This window comes from Marmota flaviventris, chromosome X (genome assembly GCF_047511675.1).
Source record: "Marmota flaviventris isolate mMarFla1 chromosome X, mMarFla1.hap1, whole genome shotgun sequence".
In the NCBI taxonomy this organism is placed as follows: Eukaryota; Metazoa; Chordata; class Mammalia; order Rodentia; family Sciuridae; genus Marmota; species Marmota flaviventris.
In genome coordinates this window covers 3,288,383-3,311,158 of record NC_092518.1, presented here as the reverse complement: position 1 = coordinate 3,311,158, position 22,776 = coordinate 3,288,383, and the positions used below count along the sequence as shown (strand labels likewise).

Genomic DNA, 22,776 nt, shown 5'->3' with positions numbered 1-22,776 from the left:
ATTTTTGAGAATATTTGCTTTCCTCCCCACAGAAGAGAATTGAGATGTTTTCCCAAAGCTTCACCAAGTGAGATTTCTTGCCCCTCGTTAATACCCCTGCGAGGAATGGACAGGCCCAGCGTCGTCTGTCGGTTTGCAATGACGAAATCCACAGAAAAAATATTCCATCTTCACGAATTGAGACATTGAGGTCTTATACTGTATTTTTTTTTCTTTTTTTTGCACACACAAAAAATTTTGCCTTCCACGTCTTACTAGGATCTGCTTGTGTGGAGACCCCGTATTGGATTTTTCCAAACATGCCTGTGTGTCGGTCACTAAAAGCGCCTTAGATAAGCCACGGCACAGAGCAATGTCACGTAGGCAAGCCACGGGGTCAGAGTGGGGAGCTGTTCTCTGCCGCTGGAAGACGGCACAGCAAACCCTCTGCCTTGCACCCTCAGCTCACCAACCCTTTCGCGGAAGCAGAAATCCTTGCTGCCTCTCTTTTAATTAAGTAGAAACCCTGGCTCTCAGGGTGTACCCTCTCCCGCCAGGCTTTAACGGATGGGAAAAGGCTGGCGCTAGGTCCAAGACTCTTCTTGGCAATTACGGGGTTACATTTGAAGGCAGGATGGTGGCTGAACAGAATTTTGCTTCTTCGGACAAATCATGTGGGAACAGGAAAGCCACCTCGTTAAGAGGATGGATTTCTTCTCCTGAGAAGTGCGAACTTCATGTTGCTCTAGCAAGAAACTGACGAAGCTGGCTGAGGGTGGTGGCGCATGCCAGAAATCCCAGCAGCTCAGGAGGCTGAGGCAGGAGGATCACAAGTTGGAGGCCAGCCTCAGAAACTTAATAAGGCTCTAAGCAACTTAGTGAGACCCTGTCTCAAAATAAAAAAAGAAAAAAAAAAAAAAGGCTGGGGATGTGGCTCAGTGGTTAAGCTCCCCTGGGTTCAATCCCCAGAAAAAGAAAAAAAAAAAAGCAAAGAAATCGACAAAGCCCATTTCTATCCATCTTGGCGGGAAAGAGTTAAGGCTCCTTTGTAAAAGGTATGTCTTTGAGTATCAAGTTTATAGACAGAGAGAAATATGAAGATGTAACCTAGAAGCTTTTAATGAAAACTTCTGATGGAATTTCCTATAACAACTACCTTTTCCGTAAAAGAGCGACAATAAATTTTAGAGCAGGATTTCTCAATCTCATTCTGGGTCAGACAATTCACTGTTGAGCAGCTGCCTGATGCTCTGGGAGAGGCTTAGCAGCACCCTTGGCCTCAACCCACAGGCTGCAGGTGGTGCCCTGTGGTGAAACTATCAAAACGCCTCCGGGGGTGGTAGGCAGCTCTCCCTTGCTGTGACATTTTAAATAAACTCCTAGGGGACAGTCACACTGGGTGGTAGCCACTGCTTTAGGTGGTGATCCATGCACACCCAGGTTTATAGCAGCACCATTCACAGCAGCCAAACTATAGGACCAGCCTCGGTGTCCATCAGTGGGTGAATGGATAAGAAAATGTGGTGTAGACACACAATGGAATATTACTCAGCCTTAAAGAAGAATGAAATGATGGCATTTGCAGGTACATGGAAGCAAAAGAAGCCACAGGAGGGAGATCAAGGGTTGTATGTTTCCTCTCATATGTGGAAGCAGTAGTTGGCAAAGGAAAAGAGAGATAGGGGACAGGTCTTATAAAATTCAAAGGGAGATCAGGAGAGGAAAAGAGACCGGCGGGGGGGGTGGTGGGGACATATACAGAGGGACAGGGAAGTGCTAGGGAGCGATATCGGCCAAATTATATTGTGTGCGTGTACAAATATGTAATAACAGATGCCATCATTATTATGTGCAACTATTATGCACCAGTAAAAAGTACATGGCACACTCCTGTAATCCCAGCTGCTGGGGAGGCTGAGGCAGGAGGATCCCGAGTTCAAGGCCAGCCTCAGCAACTTAGCGAGGCCCTAAGCAACTGAGTCTCAAAATAAAAATTAATAAAAAAGGGCTGGGGATGTGGCTCAGGGGTTAAGCAGCCCAGAGTTCCATCCCCAGTAACCCACCCCCCAAAATATGGAAAGAACAGATCAAGAAAAACCTCCGGGACGAGGTGTCCCCGTCACTGTAAACCACAGGTACCTGGGAGCTAGCTTCTGCTGTCGTGTGCGTTGGCTCAGGATGGTGAAGGCCCTTATAGCTGGACGGGTCTGAGCCCTTAGGATCCCAGCACAGAGATAATATCCGTGGGCCGACTTAGATCAGAACCAGGATCCCGGATGGGGAGCTAGCAGCCCAGGTAACTCTTGCATATGGAGAATCCATTCGTTGGTTGATTAATCATTGGTCAATTAATTATTTTTTTACTGGTGCATAATAGTTGCACGTAATAACGATGGCATGTGTTACTACATATTTGTACACAGCCCACACCTGGGTCTACCAAAGGGAAGACCGTTGCCTTCTTCAATAGTCACGAGTAGGGATCACGGAGGGACCTCCATCCACTCCAGACAGGAGGTGACAGTCACAGAATGTCCCATCATGGATTTTCCCGCGGGGGGGAACCGGCCGCCTTTCTGGGTGTTGCAAACCGCCACTGAGTGGGGGGGGGGAGAGGAAAGACGTGGGGTCCGATTGTGGTACATGCCCTGCTGCTCAGTGGCGAGCCAGACAAATGGCAGAGAGCATGAGCAGGCTGGATGAACTGTCTTACGTCACCTCCAAGGGGACTAAAAAATGTCCAGTGACCCTGGGTGACAGCGTCAATCCACACAGAAACCAGTGTGTGGGGTTTTCTCAAAAATATTAAAAGTGCATCTGGCGACCCCATCCTGGGTGTGTATCCACAGGAAATGAAATCCCTAGCAGCACCCGCCGCGCCCACGTTTGATCCAGCGCTATTCACCTTGGCCAAGAGATAGAAATGGCGTTGATGGAGCGGGCCCCTCACAGGGTCGAGGTCCGATTAACTCAACAAGAAGCGTCCAAAGTGTCCCAAAGCACAGATAAGAGAAATGTTTGAGGATAAGGAAAGGCTGATCATCTGCCTCTCGGTTTCTTTCCCCGCGGGCTAGCGGGACAGACAGAAGGCTTTTTCCCATTCGCCAACCACTAGGAAGTCCCACGGCTGGACACAGACCACAGGTCCAGCCAGATATAGCGCTCCATCATCCAGGGGACACGCAGGTCAGCGAAATCAGAGGGAGGCCACACCCCTCCCCTCGAACGGACGGACGTACCTGTCTTTGGGCAAAGGTGACCCAGCCAGCTTGGCCACCGTGGGGAAGATATCCATGTTGCTCGTGGGCTCGTCAATCTCCAAACCGGCCTCGATCACCCCCGGCCACCGAAAGATGCCTGGGACCCGAATACCTCCTTCCCAGTTGTTGGCTTTCCCTCCTAAAAAAAATCCCCCCCAAAAAGAGAGGGGACAGGGATCAGCGTTTAGTCTCTTCAAAGCTCACGCACGTCCGTGTACTTTTCAGTGCTCGGTCACTTTGGGGACAAACGAGTACTCTCACTGGGTGGGCTTCAAAGAGCACTTCAAGACTGAGACGGCGCCCACGGTGGTGGGAAGAAATAAACGACAAGGTCAACGCTATGCCCGACAGGATCAGCTCTGCAAGGTGGCCCGCGAGTCCTGGCTTTGAACCCAGAGAAGGGCACCCCCCAGCTAATGAAGGGTGGGCAGCATTTCCCAGCCGGCGAGAAAGCAGATCCTTTCCCCGACCCACACTGGAACCCAGCTCCGTAAAGACTTCAGTGATTTTTTTTTTTTTTTAAGCCCAGGAAGGTTGTGACTTCTGGCAGCAGAAGGTGATAAATACAAGCTGCTTTGAGCCACCCGATTTGTGCCCACTAGTCACACTGGTGCTAGGAAATGAGGACTTTGCCCTGTGCTCTGTGGCTGCACCGTGTTTGTGTCACGTCCCCGCAGTGCGCTGGTGCTAGACAGAATGATCATGCCCTGTTCCAAGCCTAGTCACTGACGACGACAAGAAAGCAAAATAACAAAAACCTGTTGTCGCTGTAGGTCATCACCAGAAGAGCTCTTCCCGTGCAGTTGGAGAAAGAAGGTTTGTGCACAGGAAGCAATTAGAATATAATCAAAGCTACCAGACAAGGGACCTGGGAGACACCGCAAGGCTCAGGGTGCATCCGAATATCAACAGATGGTGGATCTCAGAGAGGTCAGGCTGGAGTCCCCAAGCCTTGCAGGTGGTGTGTGGACGATGAGTCAATATATGAACTGCTTCTCTAGAGCAATACCTTAAGATGCATTCACAGTCTAACCTAGAGCTGGGTAATGCACGATCCACGTTGGCTATCAATGCCATCTAAACTGAGGAAGTTAAATCTCTACGACCGCCGGGGTGCCCAGGGATCTTGGAGCACGTCTGCCTTTCTCAAAGATGGGGTCTCACGGCTGAAGACTTGGAATCTGTCACCAGCAAGATGCATTCAGCTGTTTTACGTGCACAGACATTCAGGGGAAATTCACGTGCCATTCCCACCTGCGTGTGTCATTTCTGATCCGGGGTCTGGTGACAGCCGAAGCTCTTCCCTTATCTTTCTCACATCACCTCAAGGTAATGGACTGAGATGCTCTTACCCCGAGTTTCCGACCCGAGAGCCCTTGGCTTTCCAATGAGGGAGGCCCCATACCGACATGCACACAGACGCTTGATAAATAAATATTTCACAAGTCGACCAAGTGCGTTAGCATTTTTCAAGCCAGAGAAGCAGGGGTGGCCCGAGGAATTAGCTCAGGGCGTTTGCGTGAGGACTCTTCCTGGGTAATCACCATGAGCCATATTAATTGCTCAGCTATTATGTGACGTGGGTAGATGCACACACCTTATCTCATTAAATCCTCACACCTGACCCATGAAGGTACAGCTAGCTGGCGCTCTGCATTGTAAGCATGCGCAATCTGAGACGGAGACAAATGTAGTGACGTGCAGAACGCGCCTGGTCTCAACGGTAGAGTTACTGACACGAATCCAGCCGAGTCCATCCCCGAAGCCCGTGAATTTGTACAGTTCCTTCATCTCACTTCATCTAACGTACACCTGGCTGCAGAGCCACGTAACAGCGTGGGTAGGAAACCTGGCTGTTTAAAAAGCAGATGGCCCCACAGGCATCCAGAGGAAAAATCCAAGGTCTGTGAATGTCATGTGTCTGGAATGCATTCCCCCTTGGGGACCTTGGTAATGTCCCCGACTTCCAGGTAACGGGAGATGAGTCTAACCAAAGTCAAAACCAAAGACAATTCCTAGAGAAACCCGAGGACCCTGAGTCCCATTCCAGAGACTCCAAATCCCCCCCAAAAATTCCAAGCCATAAACAGCCATGTGCACACAACACTCACACCTGCCTGCAAAGACGTGGCTTATGTGTGTGCAGGTGACAGGCCCAGGGCACCCTCAGTGGTGGCCCAGGACCCCAGGGAGGCAGCTGTCTCTGCAGCCCCCAGACCCAGCCTCCTGCCGACCACCGCGTGCATGGTGGCATAGTATCAGATACGGCTTCCTCATCGACGGTCAGAGTCACAGAGGCAAATACGATTGCTCATCACATGGCCTGGCTGCAGTCCTTCTCCTCTCGCAACGTGACGTGGAAACGAAAATGCAAAAAAACCGTGCCCAACAAACAGGCTGAAGAGCTCGCTCTTCCCCAGCGCACAACCCATTCAGCACCTGAGAAAACCTGGTCCAAGGTACACAGCAAGTGACCGAAGCTACAGAGAGAGTTTCAAGGATCTGTCCTTAGGTTGTTCGGATCCCAAAGTCACCAAAGGGGACACAAAGATATATGCATGGGGTTCGTGCCTTGCAGAAGCTCACAACCTCCAAGGACAGGGGGTTGAGAGGTTGTCACACGTCCCCACTTTCAACATCGTGACTGCCCGCCACAGAAGGCCGATGGCAGGGTCCTGGGGCCCCCAGGCAAGCGAGGACAAGGCTCTTCCTCCGGGCTCTCCTCGGGGACAGCTGTTTCCAAACGAGGCTGCTATTTTCGTCCCTCCCAACGCCGTCACTCAGCACGGCAAGAGCATATGCCAGTCATTCTCCAGCCTGATCCGGGCACAGAGTTTTGAGAAATATTTCTCTTTTTTTTTCTTCTCATTTTCCTGCTCTCTGGGTGTCCACCCACTTGGGATAGCGCTGAACGGAGGCCAAGCACATGGAAGGAGGAGGATCTTGTCATTCCCGCTAGCTGGGTCCTGCTCCAAGGCGGGGGACGCTACGCTCTCTGTGATTGACGGATTCCAAGCCCTTAGTCCCAAAAGGGCAGATGGGAGAAATGACAATATTTTGTGGGTCCTACCAACCTATATCCACCCCTTACCAGGTGGGGAAGTAAGGGGCCTGATGATTTCTCTGCTCAAGTGATAAATCCCTGTAGAATTAACTGATATAACTTCAACAATTAAGAGACAGTCCCTAACCTGTCCACCAGACTGCCACAAAGTCCAGGGCTGCAAATGTTTTCTCTACATAAGATCCAGATGGCAACTATCATTAAATATATTTATGGGGGGGCTTTCCCCATGACCCAACTCTGCAGCTGAAGCCAAAGATCAGCAATCGTCTTGTGCAACCTCTGCAGATAAGCATGGCTGTGTTTCAATAAAACTTTATTTATAAAGCCCAAGCTTTGGGCCACCTCTTGCCACCTTTGCATTAGTTCATTGAATTCCGGTTTAGGGTTAGGCTCCAACCCTGTCCTTAATCCAGACCATTAAATTCTTCAACACTGAGGGAATCATCACAGCCACTTAATGAACTATATTTTTACCTAATCAAACTCCTTAATATCTTCTGTCTATATTATATATCTGCCTCTATATGTAAATATCTTATATATATTATATGTGAAATATAATGCATATATCACCTATATTATATGCTATATAATCATATTGTATTGCATATAATGTTATATATATATTATGTGGCACATAGTATATAATGCAGATATTATATAAAATACCTATGTTATATATATTCTGGCCTGTAATATAATCATATCATGGTTAGCTCACTCCCAGTGTTACCATTCCCCCCTGGGAGTTCTCTTACCGGTACGTTACCCTGGCTGGGTTGCTCCATGACACGCTTTGCAAGGTCCCCTGCTCAGAAACGCATTGCAAAGGATGTCATCCTGATGCCAACTGCACAGAGCACACTTACCCCAACCTAGACATCACTGCCTGCTGCAGACCTAGGCTGGAGCGTGTGTGTCTGCAGAGCCTCATCCTCTTGGGTCATGAAGAACCAAAGGACGTGACACTAATCAAGCAAAGAGAAAAGAATACAACCGAGAGAGATTTTGTTGATTTGCAATTAAAAAATAAAAAACAGAATGCTGTTTTGTAGCTAAGGGTCCTTTCCGTAAGCAGGAGTATCAGAAGAACCGGTAACACCGTTGCTGATCAGCACAAAGAGCTAGTAGATCTAACCTCCTAGAGACCACCCAGGACCCTGCGCTCTCTGGGGTCCTACCTGAGAACCGAGCCCACGCCCAGCATGCTCCAAGCAGCCCATCAACAAATGCACCTCAATCGAATGGAACCAAATGAATTTATTCTATAAATGAGGGGTAGGTGATCTTTCCAAATTGAAAAGGCCACTCCTAGAAGACCAAGACCTGCCACCAAGAGCAGCCTCCCGATGAGCTCACCTGCCAACTTCTGCAGACAGGACCGCGGCATAACTACCATCCGATGAACCACTGGGGATCCCCATGGTATTTCTTCCCCCCGGTTAAAAATATCAATTGCTCCCTGAAAGCCGTGTTGTTCGGCGAGGCAAACGGATGCCAAAATCAGTGATTTTTTTTTTTTTTAAAGCAACTCATACAATCCGTTGCTTTTGGAATTTGTGCTTAAGGGAGAAGATAGATGCATTTCTTGCAGGTGTCGGGGGGGCGGATTTTAAAAGCATCTTGCAGGACGCCAGAGGGTGTCTGTGGTTGAACACTTAGGAAAATATGACTCCCCCCTAGTCTGCAGAGAGAGTCCGTGCAGTTAATTTATCTATTCCACTGACATTTATCACTTGCCCATCGGCAGAGGGAACGGAGGGAGGGATGAGCCTCCTTCAGGGTGACCTTGACGAGAGAGATGGCAAAGATGTTAGAGTCCATTTAACTGAGTTGTTTCTGAGATTCCAGGAGACCCTGCCCCGTGGGGACCAGAAAAGCCACTTAAACTGCATTGCAGGTGAGCACCCCTGATCCAAAGTGCTTGGCAAGTGAAGGATTTACTTATTTAACTTCTGCAAGATTTGCATAGCAGAGTCACATCCTTGAGGGTGAGGGACCAGCTCCAAACACAAAAATATACTAGTTTTATCCTCCCCTTAGGCACAAAGGCTAGAGGTCATCTTACGCCACATTGTAAATGACTCTGGGCGTGAACAAAGTTTGGTAGATGGAATTGTCTGATTTGCACGCTGCCTCCGTGTTGGAGAAGTTGTAGAGACGTCTGGCAGCTGCCACTCATTCTGCACCCTGTCCCCGCTCACCCACGGATGCACACTCAGGTGCACTGTTGCTTGGCGGTTGTGAACCGTGTGCAGGTGTCTGTCTGCACTTTGTGTGCATCTGAGCATCTCCACGCTGTTTTCTGCACTAAGGACCGTGCTAGTTTACACGGTTACTCTGTAGCAGCGTGCAAGGATTCCCTTCCCGCAACATCCTTGCCAATACTTTCCCTCTCTCCTCTCCTCCCCTCTCTTCTGCAATACTGGGCACGGACCTACGATCCCGGTCCTTTTCATTTTTATTTTGAGATATGGTCTTCCCAAGTTGCCTAAGGACCTTTGATTCCTGCCTCAGCCTCCTGAGTAGCTGGGATGAGAGGCAGGAGCCTCTGCCAGGTTCTTTCATGCACTTTAACAGCTGCTATCTCTTTGGGTTTAACATGCATCTCCTGATGATCAGAGAAGGTCACTCGATTTCAAATACTCTCAAGAGCGAACGATAAATAACCGAGGAGGCAGAATGTCCACTCACCGGATCTAATGATCTGACACTGTTTTCATAAAATATAATGTCATGATGAGCCCCATCCACACGCACAACTAAATTTTGTTGATTGGCAATTAAAAAAAATAAAAATCGATACCAAGATCAGGGGTTGGGGCTGTACCTGGGAGATATTGCTACAAAGCATCAGGGAGACCATCAAGAAACCCATTGGAGAAGGTCCTGGGAGCCACGCATGGTGGCTCACGCCTGTAATCCCAGCAATTTGGGAGGCTGAGGCAGGAGGATAGCAAGTTGGAGGCCAGCCTCAGCAATTTTAGCTGAGGGCTTAAGCATCTTAGCTACACCCTGTCTCAAAGCAAAAAATAAAAAAAAAAGGGCTGGGGATGTGGCTCAGCGGTTAAACACCCCTGGGTTCAATCCCCAGAACTAAAAAATGAACAAATAAAAACCCTGATTTAGAGGGTGAAGTTGGGGGTGGGGACACTTGTGCCTTCATTAAGAGAATGGGCATTAAGTCCCCTCCGAGTTGTAGGCAGCGATTCCCACTCCTGAAGGCCAAAGGCTGAATGTGGACATTCTTCAATATTTCAATGGCCCGGATGGAATTTTTCCAGGAAATAGATACAAGGGGTCACGGATTAATGTGAATATTGTAGAATTTTTTGTTGTTTACTTATTTATTTTGCTGTGGATAAAAATCCTAACAACTTGGTAGGAGAACATAGTTAGATTAACTAATCCCACTAACGAAGACAAGGAATCCTTGATCACTTCTCCCCACATGAGTGATCAAACCCAGGGGCTCTTTACCAATGAGCTACACCCCCAGCCCTTTTAATTCATTTTTTATTTAAAGAGAGGGTCTCGCTCAGTTGCTGAGGCTGGCCTCCAACTTGCAATCCTGCCTCGGCCTTCAGAGCCACCCGATGACATACATGTGCCACCATGCCCCATTAATCCTTGATTCTCCAGTGGAGAGATGGGCTGTTCCTTGGTTTTGTGAGGTCAATATGATCACTGTGAACATGTAGAAAGTACAAGCCGATCTATTTTGGAGGCGAATATTTCAGAAAGAACTGCAGGAACCAGCTCCTTGATGACATTCATAAAATCCGAGCAGAATTCTACCCGCGAAACATTCCATCTCGCCTCTCCGTCCGATCTCCCTTTAAGCTCCAGCTGATTCACAGACAAAATTCACCCACATCTAGATCTTACCAGGATAATCACACTGAAAGCACATTTCCTTTAAAAGGTGCGTGTGTATGGGGGGGGGGGGGTGGATAATCTTATGCACGTGCCTCCTCGGCAGCCCCTAGGCTCTTCCAGGATCTAACGGGCGTCTGGCAAGAGAAGGAGAGAGGGGAGAACCCGTGTGTGCAATGGAGTCTGCAGCTCCATCCCGAGAGACGCCGTCCTCTCCCAGAGAAAAGAAAGCGACCCTGGTCCACGCAGGCCACAGCCTTGTGGAGATCCGAAGGAAGCATCGCACCTTACTACCCACCCAGACCAGTTTCCACGGCTCACTGGGCTGGAATACGATGGGAAATGGGGGGGTACCCACCAGGGGGCCCTGGACACTGACTCCGACACGCGGAACTGCACCCCTGTGTGCTAGCTGTGAGGCTCCCCAGAGCAGGCGCACGCGGCCACTGCCCTGGGGTCTCCAAGCCTCATGGGGCTGACTCCAGAGGTGCCCGTGGATAGAATTATAGACTTAGCTGCGTGCCGTGGTGCGCACCTGTTGTCCGAGCAGCTTGGGAGGCCGAGGCAGGAGGATCGCGAGTTCAAAGCCAGCCTCCGCAATGGCGAGGCTGTTGTCTCTGCCCAGAATCTCCCCAGAGGCCCAGTGCGCCATTCTCCACGAGGGGATGGACGAAAGCGTCCCGTACACCATCCTTCCACGGCTGCGGGGGCAAACGGATTTCCTACGGCCCTCGCAGTACGCGGAACACCCACGTGACAGAGAAATGACCGGTCAACAGCACTTCCTCGATGCATTCTAGCGAGGTTCGAAGGTCACCTGTGTCCCCACTTCCGACACATCTCCTCGGCTGGCCAGGCAGCCCCACCGTCTGGGACACGGCGCTTCTCGGCCTGGCCACGTCCACGCACCCTCTCTTAGGAGCCGAGGGGACATGTCTGCTTGTGTCTCCCACCACACCGGCTGCAGATGTGGCTGAGTGACCAGGTGTGTCCTGTTAGGAGCTTATCAAAGCCTTTGTGATGGGGGACACTTGGGTTATCACCAGACGCGCTGGTACCAGCCAGCACCTGAGTGTCACCAAATATTCCCCGGGGACCAACCTGATCCTTCATGGGAACAGCTACGGTGACCCTGCGGCAAGAACCAAGTGGCAGAGGGGACCACGGTTTCCGATAAGCCAAACAATGGCTTCCCAAAGACGTCCTGGTCCCCATCCCTAGAACCTGTCAATAATGTCCCAAACACGGCAGAAGGGAGGCTGCGGACATGACCAAGAGAAGCGTCTCGAGGTGGCGAGAGAGGCCGGGGTTACGCAGCTGGCCTCACAGACTCTGTGTGACAGAAAGGCACAAAGGGACAGAGTCACGGGATCGGAGGCGACGGGGCCGGAAGTCAGAGAGAGTCAGGGAGAAGTCAGCAGATGGGGGCTCAAGGAAACGGCGGCCACGGAGCAGGAGGGAGGACAGCGCTGGTCCACTTTGCGCCTCTCACCTTTATAGACGCCGTTACTGCCGCCATGCGTCTGCCCCTTGGCGGTCACCTCCTCCACGTGGGCTCCGTGGTCCGAGGTGAAGTAGACGAGGGTACTGTCGGCCAGTCTCAGCTCTTCTAGGACATCCAAGACCTGCCCTGGGGGGGACAGAAGAGATGCATTTTAACGCTGTTCAACTATCCGGGGAGAAAGGGACGGGGTCCCCTCCTCCGCTGGTGGGTTCCTTCCTCGAGGTGGGGAGGCCACCGCGGTGTACGTGGAATTGACCTCCTCCGTGACACCGGCCCAGGCAGGGCTCCCGAAGGAGCACCCGAAAGGTCCAGTCATCGAGGGGAGCTCACTTAGAAGAAGCATCGTCGTTTCTACAAGTAACCAGCCTCGCGGGTCAGGAGTGGTTTGGGGGAACATGCCGGAAAGGAGAGGCAAGATCAGCCCTGACCAGCTGGCCACGGCCCTGGGCCACCAACCACCAGTGTCCCTGTCCTGGGAACCGGTATGGCAAGATGAAGGATCTTTGCCTCTCTCCATGTGTCTCTATCTTTGATTTCTTTGCAAAGTACTGGGGACTGAACCCAGGAGCTACCTCCTAGTTACAATGAATTTTCAATTCTATTCGATTTATTCTATTCTGTTCTCAGACACATTCTCGCTAAGTTGTCCAGGTTGGCCTCAGACTTGCCATCCTCCTGCCTCAGCCTCCCGAGTAGCTGGGATCACAGGGGTGCACCCCTGCATCTGCTATGAAGGTCATCCTGAAAAAGTGACAGCAGACACCACCCAACTCGGGAACCCACTGTCGGGACCTCAAATGTTTTCTCAGTCTCACCTTCTTCTCTCCAAACCTCACGCTGCAAACCACCTGCACATGTGACTTTATGGATGATAACTCTGACAGTAAGGACAAAAGCCATCCTTTGTACCATCCATGAGTCCCCTCTGCAGGCAGAGAGTCTGGTTTCATATTCTCTACTTCAGGGCACACGGGACCCTGGGTGTGCAGACAAAGGCGACGATGCTATAACAAGATCAGCAACCCATTCGAGCTTGGACATCCAGGAAGTAAGAGTCAGGTAGGTGTGAGTCTGAAACTCGGATAAGTGGGTAGACACAGTGAGAATCACCGTGGAGCCAAAGAGACATTAAATAGACCTCAGAGCCGGGCACGCGGGTGCACATCTGTAATCCCAGTGGCTTGGGAGGCTGAGTCAGGAGGATCGCAAGTTGAAGGCCAGCCTCAGCAACTTATCGAATCCCTGAGCAACTTACGAAGACCCTAAACAAAATATAAAAAAGGATTGGGGATGTGGCTCAGCGGTTAAACACCCCTGGGTTCAATTCCTGGTACCAAAAAAAAAAAAAAAAAAAAAAGAGACTAAAAGAATAAAGATGTCTTTCTGCCGTTTGATTGCCAATGTCACAGGCCAGAGTAGGTTCGATCTTTCTCAATTTTTAACTCAAATGACAAACATTTCTGGATCCTGCACCGTATACATAAATGTCAGTCAGACACCAGGAGTGAGACAGCTGGCAATCTGTCTCCCGGGGTCAATCATCGTCAGCACGACATTTATTACGGTCCGACCTGGTACAACTAAGCGAGCCACCTGTGCGCGGGAGCTCATTTGGCTCTGGGGTTATTTGGCTGCGACACAAACCTAAGCCTTCTTTCTTTGAAAGTGACAATTAGCTTAACGAGCGGAAGTAGAAGCAGCCAAATGATATCACCCCCACCCCTACTGTGAGAGAAAAATTCCCCTTTCTTCCGCACACGGCTTCCAGGTAGAATCTTACAGGCAGAAGACTCAGGACGTTGCATTCTTCTACTGCAAATAATAATGGAGCACTATTCCTTCATTTCAAACCCCATTCACCTTCCATATATTTAGAAGAATCTTAGCACCAAGAAATTGCAGTAAAAAAAAAAAAAAAATGCTTTGTAACATACGTGGCTTCTGCAACAACTTGTGTTCACAAAAAAACAAAACAAAGCAAAAAGATCCAAACCCACACACATATGTAGGGCAGGTTTCCCTGCAATTGCCAAAACGTTGGGATGCCCTGCAAAAGGTGAGTGGATACCTAGGCTGCAGAGAACCCAGTTGATGCAAATATTGAAAGAATTGAGGGATCCCACTGGGCAAACACATAGAGGAAACATAAATGCGTGTTTTGAGGGAAAGAAGTCAACACGCCGTGTGACGTTATTACGGAAAAAGCAAATAGTGGAGATTGTAAAAGGTTCTGTGGTTGTGAGGGGAGACAGGGAGGGGTGGGTGAACAGGTTGAGCCTGGAAGATGTTCTGGGCTTTGACCAGCGTCTGGCAGGATACTGCAGTGGTGGATGCAGTTAGATACCCCTAGTGTCAATCAAGCCTTCCGAGAATAACAACGTATCAATCCTGGGTGGTCAATGGTAACAAGTATTACATCGTGCAATAGTAACAAAGATGACGTAGTAACTAGGTCAAGGTGCAACTTGTCCCATAGAGGGCACAGGATATATGTGAAAATTCTGTCCTTTCTATTTATTTATTTCTATTTATTTATTTGGTTCCTTAGGATTGAACTCAGGGACACCCGACCCCTGAGCCCTGTCCCCAGCCTTATTTTGCATTTTATTTAGAGACAGGGTCTCCCTGAGTTGCTCAGAGCCTCTCTTTGGCTGAGGCTGGCTTTGAACCCACGATCCTCCTGCCTCAGCCTCCCGAGCCGCTGGGATGACAGGCGTGCGCCACTCTGCCTGGCTCTACTTTCTTTTCAATTTTTTTTTTTTAGGCAGACCTAAAATGGCTCAAGTATAATTTTAATTCAAATGCACCTTGGGCTCCTGGCCTTCGTTATTGACCGGCTCAAAGTGTGTTTGTGCAGAAGCCACCTGACCTAGGCTGTGTGCGCAGGGCTGGGGTGACATAGGGTTGCAGGGGCAGAGCTTAAATCTGGAGCTGGACTCCTAAGTCCTTTTCTTTGTTTAAGCCGGCCGCCTTGTGTGTCTAGTCACCCCCAGGGGCTACAGACCGACAGCTCCGTATATGTGTGTATGTGCACGTGCATGCGTGCAGTCTCCTTCCAACCAAACCCCCTGGGTCCTTCTGCATGCTGATGCCCCTTGCCGAATATTTCCTCCAAATTCCACTCTTTTTCCAATGACCACGATGACATATCTAATGTGTCCCCATTATTTTTCTCTGCCCAGAGCCATGACTCTGCTCTATCATTTCCATCTCCACCCGGGGCCGGGATGATTGCAAACGCAGCTGCTGAGGCCATCGCCAGGGGACCGTGCAGGGTGGGGAATCGGGTTCAATGTGCTGAGAAATTGTCCGAGTCCCGATTCCCTCTCAGCCCGTGATTTTCCCCAAAGACGCACTCTCTGGACCTTGAACTCTGCAAGTTTTAAGCCAGCATCTCATCTATAGAGCCCAGAGCCCATTAACCATTTAATTTTTCATAAGATTGATCCTATCAAAGGTCTAACCTCTTTCTCGCCTCGGAATTCTGAACGGAAAGTCTCCCCTGGGAACAAATTGGGCCGCAGGATTCTCTCTTTCTATCCTTTTTTTTTTTTCTCTCCCCCTCAGAGCCGTCAGAGGTCTGCAAATATTATTCTTTTTTTCCAGTAAGGTTCTTGAGATCTAATGATACCAATTTATATAGGATGATGGTTCTGAATTACCGACAGCGGGCGGCCGGGGAGCCTCTAAACGAAATGTTTTATTTCCAAAGCCTCCTCTCTCGTTGCTCCCGGAATGAAACAAATACAGAAAATAAGCCATTTCGAGAGCACTTTGGGGCTTAACTCGAGGCTCAGGGACCAGCTTACTGTTAAAGCGAGGGCTTTCTGACCCAATACCTTGTCACCCTCAAGAGGAGGAAAAAAACGTGGAAATGCGGGAACGTGGCCATTTCTCCGTCGTGGGCGGACACAGGTTGCAGAGGAAGGCTGGATGCTGGAGAGCTGTCTCGTGGCTCTGACGCTCTTGCAAAGACCGTGTGAAGCCACCGCTCAGAGGTAGCAGGAGGCTACTCCCTGCAGGTGGGATTCCAGGTGGCCTGTGAGCAAGAGGTCACCACCCAAGGTCCTTGAGTGAGTCCTCGCTTCTGATTGACGCTCCTGATGGAAACCCAGGTCCCCGGCTCAACCCTCGAGATGGGAGATGCTGCAGCTAAGAGCAGGTGGTCCTCTTGGTAGCGAAGCAGTCGTCGGAGACTGGGCCTGAGAAGTGCATAAGGCGCTCCGTGCTGAACGCTTGGTCTGGGACCAGCCCCCGAATTCCAGGGGACACAGGAAACCCTAAGAAGTCGTCTCCCTAAAACCGTGGGTGCTTCACCGGCTAGACAGGGGGACACGGGACTCCTGTATTGTCACTGAGGCTGGAGTTTTAAGATAGATGGGAGGCAGGGTAATTGCAGCCCGGGTGCTGGCTCCGAGTCTCCGTCTGCAATGATAAACGCTCGGCGTTGTGCCGCGGAGGAGGACCTAACAGCCATGATCGGAGGCTCTCCTGTAGCATGAGTCGAGGAGCACAGACACTCTGGCTCCAGAGAGGCCATCCTTTGTTAGCTCACGTAGGGTCAGAAGCGTCACCGACATCCCATCCGTCAGGGGACAGCTGTCGCCGCCCAGAGACTGATGGTGACCAGTGAGAAGCAATGTCCGCGTTTAACATAGGGGAACTCGTTGTCGTATTTCCCCCTGAAATAAATGGTCAAGGATTTGCAGAACCACAGCCCTGATCTTGTCCCTTCATCGGAGGCTCAAGGGGCCGACAGATGGGCCACCTGCAAGTTGGGTCATTTATCTACGGGATAAAAATCAAGTTCCAAAGCCTCCAAAAGGCCGACTGATTCATGAAAATGCCCCATCAACTTTCACCACTAGCGGAATGCAGACAGAAACCACCCCGAGATGCCATCGCCACCTCGAGTAGAATGGTGGTTACAAACAGCAGCCAATTCTGGGGACGATGTGGGACCAAAGGACCTGTCGTCACACGCTGTCGTAGGGACTGTGAACTTGCAGAGCCACTACGGAGAAGAGAAAGGACGTTCCTCCAAAATGTTCACTGCAAAATTATTCCAAGTAAGCAAAGATGGAATCAGCCCAGGTGTCCATCAAAAACGAACACGAAGAAGATGTGGACTATTCTGTATGACACTCTAAAGTAAAGAAGGGTAAAGAATAAATCCTGCCATTTGCATGAAAATGGGAGGAACCAGAAGGCGTTATGTTAAGTGAAACAGCCAAACACCCAGAGAGACGCGATCTGCATGCATTTTTTTTTTTTTTTTTTTGCACCCAATGCAGTCCGGGGCTCAGTCAGGCAAATGTGCACCGGACCTCAATTCTGGGGCACGGGAACGAAACTCTTGTAGGGTGGGTTTCAGGGGCTAAGGAGGTAGAAAGAAGAAGGGGAGCCCAGTCTCGATCTCAGTCACACCCTCGCCATCCACTGACGGAGGGACCACTCCTCACTTCCGCATCCTGTCATCAACCTGAAAATCCCAAACATGTTCATGAGCCGCGCCTGATCACGTCCCCCATAGCCGTGGACAAGCAGGCAAAGGTGACATTCGAGGACAGATTAGACGAACGTCGTCGTCTTTCAATCTGCTTGGCTCATTCCTGAATCCTCAAGACCAAGTCCTTAGAACACAGACTCCGCGGTGAATTTCTGTAATACATCAGCGTCCCTCAAATTTTAGCAGCTTATCTATCTCCTGGGGACCAGGCTAAAATGAGACCCAAGGACGCCCCTTTTGGGGCAGGTTACTGGGGGTTGAACTCAGGAGCACTCGACCCCTGAGCCCCGTCCCCAGCCCTATTTTGCATTTTATTTAGAGACAGGGTCTCCCTGAGTTGCTTAGAGCCTCACTGTTGCTGAGGCTGGCCTCTAACTCACGATCCTCCTGCCTCAGCCTCCCGAGCCACGGGGATGACAGGTGTGCGCCACCACCCCTGGCCCAAGGACCGCCCTTTGACAAGGAAATATGGTGAAATATGTAACCAACGCTGACACTTTGTGGATCTCAAACACAACACCACTAACGGCAACTTCCACAAACGGATAATACACATAAAATTAATAATTAACATAATTAGGGTGACCAGGGAAACTAGGATGGACAGGTGGCCATCCTATACAGGACCCTTTCTGTGCTGGGCTGGGATCTCTCAGTTGGGTGAGTTCCGTCCTATGCACGTGCACACTGGTTCCCTTTCTTGCAGAGAACAGCAGTGTTTTTATGCATAGATGAGCAAAGACACGTGGAACAAGATTGTAGAATCCACTCCATGGAAAGAGACTCACGTGTCTGGGAGAAAGTCACTCTGGACAGCTGCTCCCATAGGGTCAGCAACACCAGAGCGGTGCATTTTTTCCAGGTTGGAAGGGGATATTTTGAACGGGCAAACTACAGAGCCAACATAGCCTGTCCACTCTTGATTCAGCGAGGGCGCTGCATTTGTTGGACTCTCTCTTCTTGCACAAAAGAAGGGTTGGGTGAGCCGGGCACAGGGGTGCATGCCTGTCATCCCAGCGACCCTGGAGGCTGAGGCAGGAGGATTGTGAGTTCAGAGCCAGCCTCAACCAAAGCGAGGCCCTAAGCAATTCAGGGAGACCCTGTCTCTAAATAAAATGCAAAACAGGGCTGGGGATGGGGCTCAGGGGTCCAGTGCCCCTGAGTTCAATTCCTGATACCCCAAAACAAACAATGGATGGCCACCAGCTTATCTTATCTGATCATGGGAGGTGACCCAGGCTTTCTAAGGTTGATGAGGTTGACCAGGTAGGTAGAGGCTCAGGGGATCATGTCCAGGACCAAGGCCAATGAAGCTCAGGAAACGGATTAGATTGTATCAGTCAGCGTTCTGACGCAATAACAAGATGCCTCCTGCAGAGGTCGGGAAACGGCGCCAGGTTGGGGACCACGCCTTGAGCACGGGGGTTTCAGAAAACAGCCAAGGTCCAAACTAGAGCGAGTCTGAACTTCTGCAGCCACAGTCAACTGGAAACGCAGCTGTCACCCTCCTCTCTGGGACGGATAGTGGAGTAGAAACAGAAGCAGGGAGAGCAGAGAATTCCCAGGGCCCACAAACTCCGGCCAGGATGCCCAGCCCCTCGGGATTCTCCGTCTCGACAATGCCCTGCACGCCGTCTGTCCTCCCTTCTTCTGCGGGACTGGATTTTTTTGCACTGGAGTTGACCACATCGAAAGCCAAAGAGAGAAAATGGAAAAGGGCGCTTCTCTTTGGTGACCCCCGGGACATCAATCATAGAGCCGTCCCTGCCCGTCCACTCCAATCACGACCAAATGCGTTGACTGACAGCTTGCCACTCGTCGGGGATGGCTCGAGTGATCCAGTCTACACTTCCTTTCAGACACCCTCCTCACTGAAGGCCACAAGGGCAGCTCAGGGCGTGAGCTCAGGTCCCCAGACACACCGACGCCAGCCGTGGTCTGCAGGAGACCCCCCCCAACAGCCACATCTGTAGCTTATCAGTACGGAGGTTGAGATAAGAGCTGTCCCCCAAAAGCTCACGTGTCAGACAATGCAAGAAGGCTCAGAGGTGAAATGATCAGATGATGAGAGGTGTGACCTCATCAGTGGATTAATCCACTTGGATGGACTCACTGGGTGGTGACTGCAGCAGGTGGGGTGTGGCTGGAGGAGGGGGTCCCTGGGCTGTGCCTTGGGGGTCTCTGTCCTGTCCCTGGTGGGCAGAGCTCTCTCTGCTCCCTGGTGCCCTGTCCTGAGCTGCTCTCCTCCTCCAGGCCCTGCCGCCATCTTGTTCTGCCTCCCCTTGGGCCAGAGCCATGGAGTCTACTAACTATAGATCGAACCCAAACTCCTGGCCCCCCCATGTGTCTTTTGTTGAAATAGTCACCAAGCAAATTAAATGGGCTACTAAGGAAGGATTTGGTGGTTCCAGAAAAAGCATGAAGCTAAGTCTCCCAGGACCTCCCCATGTGACATTTCTACTGTCTTCTGCCTAGGTGCCCTTTTCGGGTTAATGCATTTGTAATATGCAAAGCAAACGCAAAAACCCGAGGCTGAAAGGAAACCGGTGGATGCCACCAGTTCACACGGGCTGGTTTTCCAGACAACCTGCCGCAGCTAAAGAACTGAGGCTTCACCCCCAGCCAGGTCCGCTGTCTCCATGAAGTCCAACAGCCCTCAAGTCATTTCAAGCTGCTGAAAGCAGGGCTGTGTAGGGGCTGCTGTAAAATATCTTACAGCAGCACTTTGTGGATTAAAGTAATCCATGTGGCCAGGCACAGTGGCACACGCCTGTCATCCCAGCGGCTCGGGAGGCTGAGGCAGGAGGATCGCGAGGTCAAAGCCAGCCTCAGCAATGGCGAGGCCCGAATCACCTCCGTGAGACCCTGTCTCTAAATAAATACAAAATAGGGCTGGGGATGGGGCTCAGTGTTCAGGTGCCCTGAGTTCAAATTCCTGGTACCCCAAAAAATGTGATCCATGAGAAATGTTTAAATACCTGGCTAGAACCTACCAGGGCTTTTACATTTGGGCTCTTATTTGCCAATAAATGTTTCTTGTTGTGGTTGAGCTGCTGGCTGCTTCGGCCACTGGGATCGTCAACGTAAATTCATCAGGCACCTTGATTCCTTGACGATTCATTCCTGGTACTTTGCTGATGGGACTGTTTTACCAAAGGAGCCTCGGTGCTTATTTATTTTAACTCGCGATGGCCCTTGGGGGTAAAACAGCATGAGTCCCAGGCTTCAGAACAGGACATTAGGCCTTGGCTGTTGAAAATTGGTAACGCTGTTACAGAGTGGGCGAGAGGTTAATGATTGATCAGCTGAATTAATCGAGGGGACCAGAATCAACAGGCTACACAAGGAATTTCCAACGAAGGTTTACAGCCCAAAGTTTATCTGGTTCAGCGGCCCTGCCGGCGTTGTGCCACCGTGACTTACAACCGTCTTTCTGACGCCCCAACTAGGTGCTCTTTAAATCTCTAGGTTGCACATTCTCCTCCTCCAGGGAAGGTATTTTGGTATTTGGCCATAAATGCAGATTTACTAGACATTGCAATAGAAAATGAAGACAGAGAGACAAAAAAATTATATGTATATGCATATGCATGTATATATATTCTATATGCATGCACAAATATAAAGATATATAGTCATATATCTTATATATATATATATGTGGCTTGTATTGCTTGCATTTTGGTGCCTGAAGATCATGCAAATCCACATGCACACGGGTGTGTTGTGTCGCATGGGTTTTATAGCACGGACATGTATCTACATCTCCACGCCGCAACATGCCTTTGTCTCCCAAAACCAAGTTAAGTCATCGATGTGCAGCCACCTAAATTCCACTAAGTTACGGGGGAGGTGGGGATGCACCTGCTGCTGGTGACCTTAAATAAATGCAATCTTGCGTGAATACGGTGAGCCCCCAGGTAATTCCGGAAAAAACAGCAGAGGCTCGCAATGTTTTAATTTTGTGCCTCAGTGGCGTCATGGATACTCAATGAACGAGATCCATTCTGTATTGATAGACATAGCTTTTATGGTGCTATGTGCTACTTGATAACCTGCCTCGATGTTTTCTCTACTTCTTGGCAGGAGATATAAATGACTTTATAGAATCCTGTTGTAAAAACGCTTTGCTTTCCCAAGGATGATATCCCCAAGTTAAGGGAAGAGCTTTGAAAGTCATTGTTGGGTGGCACACACCTGTCATCCCGGCGGCTCGGGAGGCTGAGGCAGGAGGATCGCGAGGTCAAAGCCAGCCTCAGCCAGAGGGAGGCCGTAAGCAACTCGGTGAGACACTGTCTCTAAATAAAATACAAAATAGGGCTGGGGACGGGGCTCAGGGGTCGAGTGCCCCTGAGTTCAATCCCTGGTACTCCCTCAAAAAAGGTCATTGGTGGTTCACACTGGGGCTCCTGCTGCCATATTGAAAGTTGCTCTCCAAGAGGGGGAGCCCAGAAATTGCCCGAGGACCCAGATTCCTGGCTCCCAGCAGACCCTGTGAGCAATCCCCCCAATTCCCACTCCAATACGCTTGGGGAAGTGGCTCTTTCGGACCATAGGTGAAGAGTCTTGCTCCCAAACTATTTCAGACCCCACTGCATGGATTTCCTTCTCATGGTTACAAAGAAGGTCCCAAGACTCAGACTCGTGAAGTTGGGCTCCAAGGTACCTATAGCCGTTCGGGTCCCATTCACTCCAAAACATTAAACACACACACACACACACACACACACACACACAGGAGAAAGAGAAGGACAGAATCCTTCAAAGCTGGGAGGATATGAAAGTCCTGTGAACAATCGTAGGTGCTCAGATTCTCCCTGGCATTTCTCAACACCTTACCCAGCAAGAGACACGAGGTCACAGACTTACTTTACAGATAAGGAAATGCAGACCCAGCAAGATAAGGAACCTGGCCACATCTGTCTGGCTGGTCCCCCTGTATGTCAGCCCCATTAAACTCTACCCATCATGAAGGCATGCTGAGGCTTGACCAAGGACATTGATCATACCCATGTGTCTATAAGTACCATGAAAAGACAAAAGAATGAGGCAGAATATTTGTGACATACAAATAAAATAGTAATGTCCTTAATATGTAAATAGCCCATACAAGTCAATAATAATAAAAAAAATCTATAATCCAATAAAAAACGCTCAATGAATATGAATAGAGAATTCTCAGAAGAAGAAATGAAATCATGCACTAAAACATACAGCACCTCAGCTCTGTGTGCAAGAGGAAAGGAAAATTTAAACGATGAAATTGTGGCTGTCACCTGACAAATAAAATAGATTGATAATATCTAGGGTTGTGGGAGGATGGACGAATTAGCATTTATCATAGATTAGCAGTGAGTACTGTATTGTCACAGTGGGGGAAAAAGGATATCCCATTTTAGGCAAGATTGAAATATAAAATTAGAATTTTTAATATGCTTTCTGATACAGCATTTTAATTTGGCTGACTTTTCATTTCCAAATAGTTCCCACAAGTTCACTCAGCTTTACAGAATAGAATATTCACTACAGCTCTGCTGGAAATAGGAATCTGCTGATGTTCCTCATGTAGGGATGCTTAAAT

The 22,776-nt window shown here is 49.8% G+C and overlaps 1 protein-coding gene across 3 annotated transcripts in view; it reads right to left on the bottom strand.

The window, feature by feature from the left end:
- LOC114106838 (steryl-sulfatase) overlaps positions 1-22,776 on the bottom strand; it is a 103,451-nt gene that overhangs the window by 7,671 nt on the left and 73,004 nt on the right. For all 3 annotated transcript variants that reach the window (XM_071606586.1, XM_071606585.1, XM_071606584.1), the window contains exons 8-9: positions 11,675-11,812; positions 3,219-3,378 (exon numbers count right to left, since the gene is read on the bottom strand). In XM_071606586.1, the coding sequence (XP_071462687.1) occupies positions 3,219-3,378; positions 11,675-11,812 (298 nt within the window). The remainder of the gene's footprint in view (positions 1-3,218; positions 3,379-11,674; positions 11,813-22,776) is intronic.